We start from the raw sequence: 4,471 nt of genomic DNA on the forward strand, positions 1-4,471 counted from the left end.
CAGGCTACCATCTGGCCCCCCATGAAACATTTCTGGAGGCGCCACTGTTACCAGTTATAAACGCTTAATTAACCAACCTAACGACAACAACGATGTCTCTGGTGCATTTTTTAAAAGTCTCTAAATGTAGGCTACCTGCCACATCAGAGACCTAAAGATGACCTCAGAGGGAAAGCTTTGGAGCCAAATGATTCAATAGTCAACATTTTTCACAGCAGATATTGATAAACATTAAAACTCGAGTAATTATTTACAGCAATACCCATCTAAACACCCATCCTGTTTGTAACTTTGCAGCCTTTAAAGCTCCTTAGATGCCTGAGAAAAAATGTCAATCCCTACTGAGAATAACCCTAGGAGGACATTAAAGTTTAAACATGTTAATTTTTAAATCAGTACAGGAGCAGCAGAGCTTCAGGCAATGAGTGCGTGAATTACCTGCTTTCTGGTCTACCTGCTGCACAGCCAGCAGCTGTTCTCTGTTCTCCTTCCATCACAGCCTGCAGACTGAATGAAGCAGCTGCCTACCTGCGAGTCAACAGGGAGCAGCCTGAGTTTCTGTTTCTCCAGAATACGTCACATGACTTTTAGCACGCGCCCATAACGTTTATAATCCCCAATCAAAGCCTGGCACTACGGAAACCGAGAGCGATCGTGTCCATAAAGTTTATATAAAAGTCGTGGAGCAGGAATTATGGGCGCCATCTTGGGGAGGTCGTCCCGCTCCCCTAGGCAGGTTGATGCCTCAGCACCATAGATATCCATAATAATTATTATGGATATCTATGCTCAGCACTGCAGAGTGTTTCTGTTTAAATCAACAGACTGGTACGGAGCCCCCTAGGGGACTGGTGACGTCAGAGCTGGAGGGAGAACTTCTGTGCTTTGGGAGATAAACAACAGATATACACCACATAGAATAGAAAAAACAAAACAAAAAATAGAATAAGTGAAAGAGTTAAAAACAAAAAATATCCAATCCAATTTTAATTGTCAAGCAAAAAATAAATAAGTAAAACATTTGACTGTGTAAATAAGAAAAACTGCTCAAATATGGGTAAAAATAACATTTACATAAAATATAAAAAATAAATAAATAAAATATAAAAAAAAAAAAATAAAATACTGTGTTTTTAAAAATGTTTTTAAAAGTGTTTTTAAAAATGTAAATACTGTGCATCTGAAGAATAGATAAGCCTATACAGCGGGGGATGTTTTTACAGTATCTAACAATATTTTTACTATATATATTTATATATATATATATGGATGGATGTTACAGATATTTTTTTGCAATCCACATTTCAAACCAGCAGGTGGCGGTAAAGCCTCAATGTTATTAAAAGCGGAACCATTATTTCGGGTTTTTGTGTTTCATACCGGTGAAGGAAATTGTCCGGGACAACCTGCTACGGAGTTGAGGCTGTTTTGGAAACTTTAGTCATTTATTTTAATATTTTATAGCCTTGTTTTAACGAGTTTATTAATCTACATTAAGACGTAATTAACCATTTTAGCAGATGATCTTTTAAGGTACGTCTGGTTACTTTTTCAAGCAAATAGCAGCTAACATTAGCTTCCGGTCAATTTAAAAAGGCAGGTCATTTTTTGGTGTTTTGAACCTGAAATGTGGATCGTTTTTCCATAAAAGGCATTAATAATGATAGAGAAACTGATGCCGATTTATAGATATGCATTCATTTAATTTAATTTTATTCAGTAAAAATTCTACGTGAATTATATTTACAGATAAAAGAGTAAATATTAAAATTCTGAGATTTTTAAATGAAGCATGGTTGGTGATTCGTTTTTCCAGGACTTTTCCCATTCCCTTAGGTTTCCCTTTTTATAAAGACAAACAAACAAACAAAACAAAAAAAAAAAAAAAAAAAACAGTCTGTGTTTTTATTTTCTAAATGATGAATAAATCCTTTATAACACAACCTGTGTTTATAACGAGAAATATTTAATTTACTTGTTTGAAATCTGGAGGATCTAAAGCAAACTTCCAGGATTGGCTTGAGATCTCCAGGATTTCCAGGATCAAAGTTAAACTGGCTTTAAACAGGAAGATTTCACCCTTTTTAACTCTAATATAACAATATTTTTAATGAAAATTACAATTGTATGATTAACATGTCATGTACAAAAATATTCACACTATAATAACATTTGGATGTTTTCCCCAGCATGTTTCCACCATAGATGAGCATCTGTAGCATCTGGATTTGTTCCCATGGTGATGATAACTAGTCTTCCTCCTCTCAGATGAATCCCCAAGCTGATCCTGCTGAGGACGCACTCCTCCAACATCCCTGGCTTCCTGTCACCATCGACGGCGTCCAGCTCCTGTCTAAGCCCTGGTTCGGAGAGACGGCGTACCGTATCCTGCTGACCGACATGCAGAGCGTCTGGGAGGAGAAGATCGAAGCGGCGGCCGTAGAGAAACGATCGCAGGTACGTCGACCCCTACGCAGATGATGGAGCCTCATCTGAACCGGCCCGGTTAATCCGGTTCTGCTATTCCAGGAGCTGAACCGGCGTCTGCGAGCGTCCGCCGCGGCATTCTTCTCCCACCTGTGTGAGGTGGCGCAGCCCTGCCTGTCAGGAGGTCAACAAACCGGTGGTGAGGTCCAGATGTCTGTGAACCGCCAGCAGGATGGAGACCTGACCCTGAGGCTGAAGAGCGAGCTGGCGGGGCTTCCTTTCTACTGGGAGTTCCGCTGCAGCCCTGCTCCTGTTGCTCTGGTACGCGTCGCCCCATCGGGACCCCCATCGGGACCCCGGCTGCTGCTCTTCTAAGATCTAAGCATGTCTCTGCCTCTCAGGTGTGCGCCCACCTGGTGCGCCCCCTGTTGGCCATGAGCCGCCTGCTGCAGAGCCACGTGGAGCAGCTGGAGGATCTGCTGTTCAGGAAGGACGAAGAGATTCAGGACTACCAGGAGAACGGAGCCACGCTCAGCAGAGGTACAGAGCACGACGACAGGAGGTAGAAGAAGAACCCTCTGGTTCTGGTCAGACTGTAAGTTATAGTAAGGAGAACTTCAGGGTGATGATTCCTCCAGGTTCCTCCTCAGAGCTTCAAAGCCTCAGCTGCCTTTCTGTCTTTGAGAAACTCAGATGTTTCCTGCAGCAGATTGGGAGGATTTCAAAGCAGCGTAGAGCTCAGTTGATGCGTTTGGAAGGAATCTGTTCAATTTTAAGCAGATTCAATTCAATTCAACTCAGTTTATTTATATAGCGCCATCTATATGTCATCTAAAGTCACTTTACAGTTCACCAGATCACCCAGTCTGCATGACCACACATGGACCATGGCAGCCACGACTTTATTCTCATAATTTTACGACTTTATTCTTGAAATAGAAAAGAAAATATACAGATACAGATATATCTGATTCTGCCTGCTTGAGTGGAACTGCTTCTGGTTGATCGTAAAGCCGTATGTTCAGTAAAGAAGTTTGAGGCGGAGAGAAAGCTAGAGAATAGGAAAATGCAAATTTCAACAAAAGTGTCAACAAAAGATGACGAACGATTATATATAAATATATATATATATTTAGACGAGAGTGATGGTACCTGTTGATGGCATTTAAAATGATTTCTAAGAGCGTTAAATTAGAGTTAATTCTTCCTGCATAAACCCTGAGAAGCAGGGAGAGCTGCAGATTCAAAGGGGAAACAGATTTACTGGGATATGCAACATGAAATAAAATATATCAGTTTATCAAAGTTTTACAACAAAAAAAGTATTCTATGCTATATTTAAAATGCAGCAAATCCAGATTTTTCTGGATTAACTGAATTTATATTCTACTTCTAGGGATCAGAATCAGAAATACTTTAATAATCCCAGAGGGAGATTACTTTTATTACACGCTCCAGTTACAGTTTTATATATAATATATACACACATCCAACTATACAATATAATAAAGATAAAAAAATAAGAATAAAATTAGGTAAAATATATATACATATAGCTCTTCTGTATATATGTCTGTACATATATCTATGCACATGTAAAAACTAAATCCAAGTAAAGTGAAAATCCAAGTAAAGTGTTGCGTAGCGTGCAAAAATAGTGCATAAATGTCAATTACTGGGGGGGGGGGGCTGGGGGGGGTCATGATTTATTGATTTTGGCATCGGAATCGGCTGTTATTTTTTTATACATTAATATTTAGCATCTCTCTAATTACCTATAAATATAAATATCAGTGTATTCTAGTTTTATTGTGTTCTTACAATAGAAAAACATTCAATAAATAGATGTTTGAGCTCATTTTTAGAAAATCTAACAACCTAATGAAAGCGTTCGGGTGGAGTAGCTGAAAATCCATCATCCCCCACCCTTAGAGGCCCCCCCACCACCACCAGCTTTCATTACAAAGCTACACCCTTGATCGTAGCAAACTGTATAAATATTGTTTTTAGTGTTTTTACGTTTTGTGTGAAGCTCATGGATCTC

At 39.3% G+C, this 4,471-nt stretch overlaps 1 protein-coding gene across 1 annotated transcript in view; it reads left to right on the forward strand.

Annotated features, from left to right (window-relative positions):
* Positions 1 to 1,393: 1,393 nt before the first annotated feature.
* nhej1 (non-homologous end joining factor 1) overlaps positions 1,394 to 4,471 on the forward strand; it is a 24,539-nt gene continuing 21,461 nt past the window's right edge. The window contains exons 1-4 of the mRNA XM_015393700.1: positions 1,394 to 1,533; positions 2,269 to 2,457; positions 2,530 to 2,748; positions 2,829 to 2,989. Coding sequence (XP_015249186.1) covers positions 2,269 to 2,457; positions 2,530 to 2,748; positions 2,829 to 2,989 — 569 coding nt within the window. The 5' untranslated portion in view covers positions 1,394 to 1,533. The remainder of the gene's footprint in view (positions 1,534 to 2,268; positions 2,458 to 2,529; positions 2,749 to 2,828; positions 2,990 to 4,471) is intronic.

This window comes from Cyprinodon variegatus, unplaced genomic scaffold, assembly GCF_000732505.1.
Source record: "Cyprinodon variegatus isolate N-32 unplaced genomic scaffold, C_variegatus-1.0 Scaffold653, whole genome shotgun sequence".
In the NCBI taxonomy this organism is placed as follows: domain Eukaryota; kingdom Metazoa; phylum Chordata; class Actinopteri; order Cyprinodontiformes; family Cyprinodontidae; genus Cyprinodon; species Cyprinodon variegatus.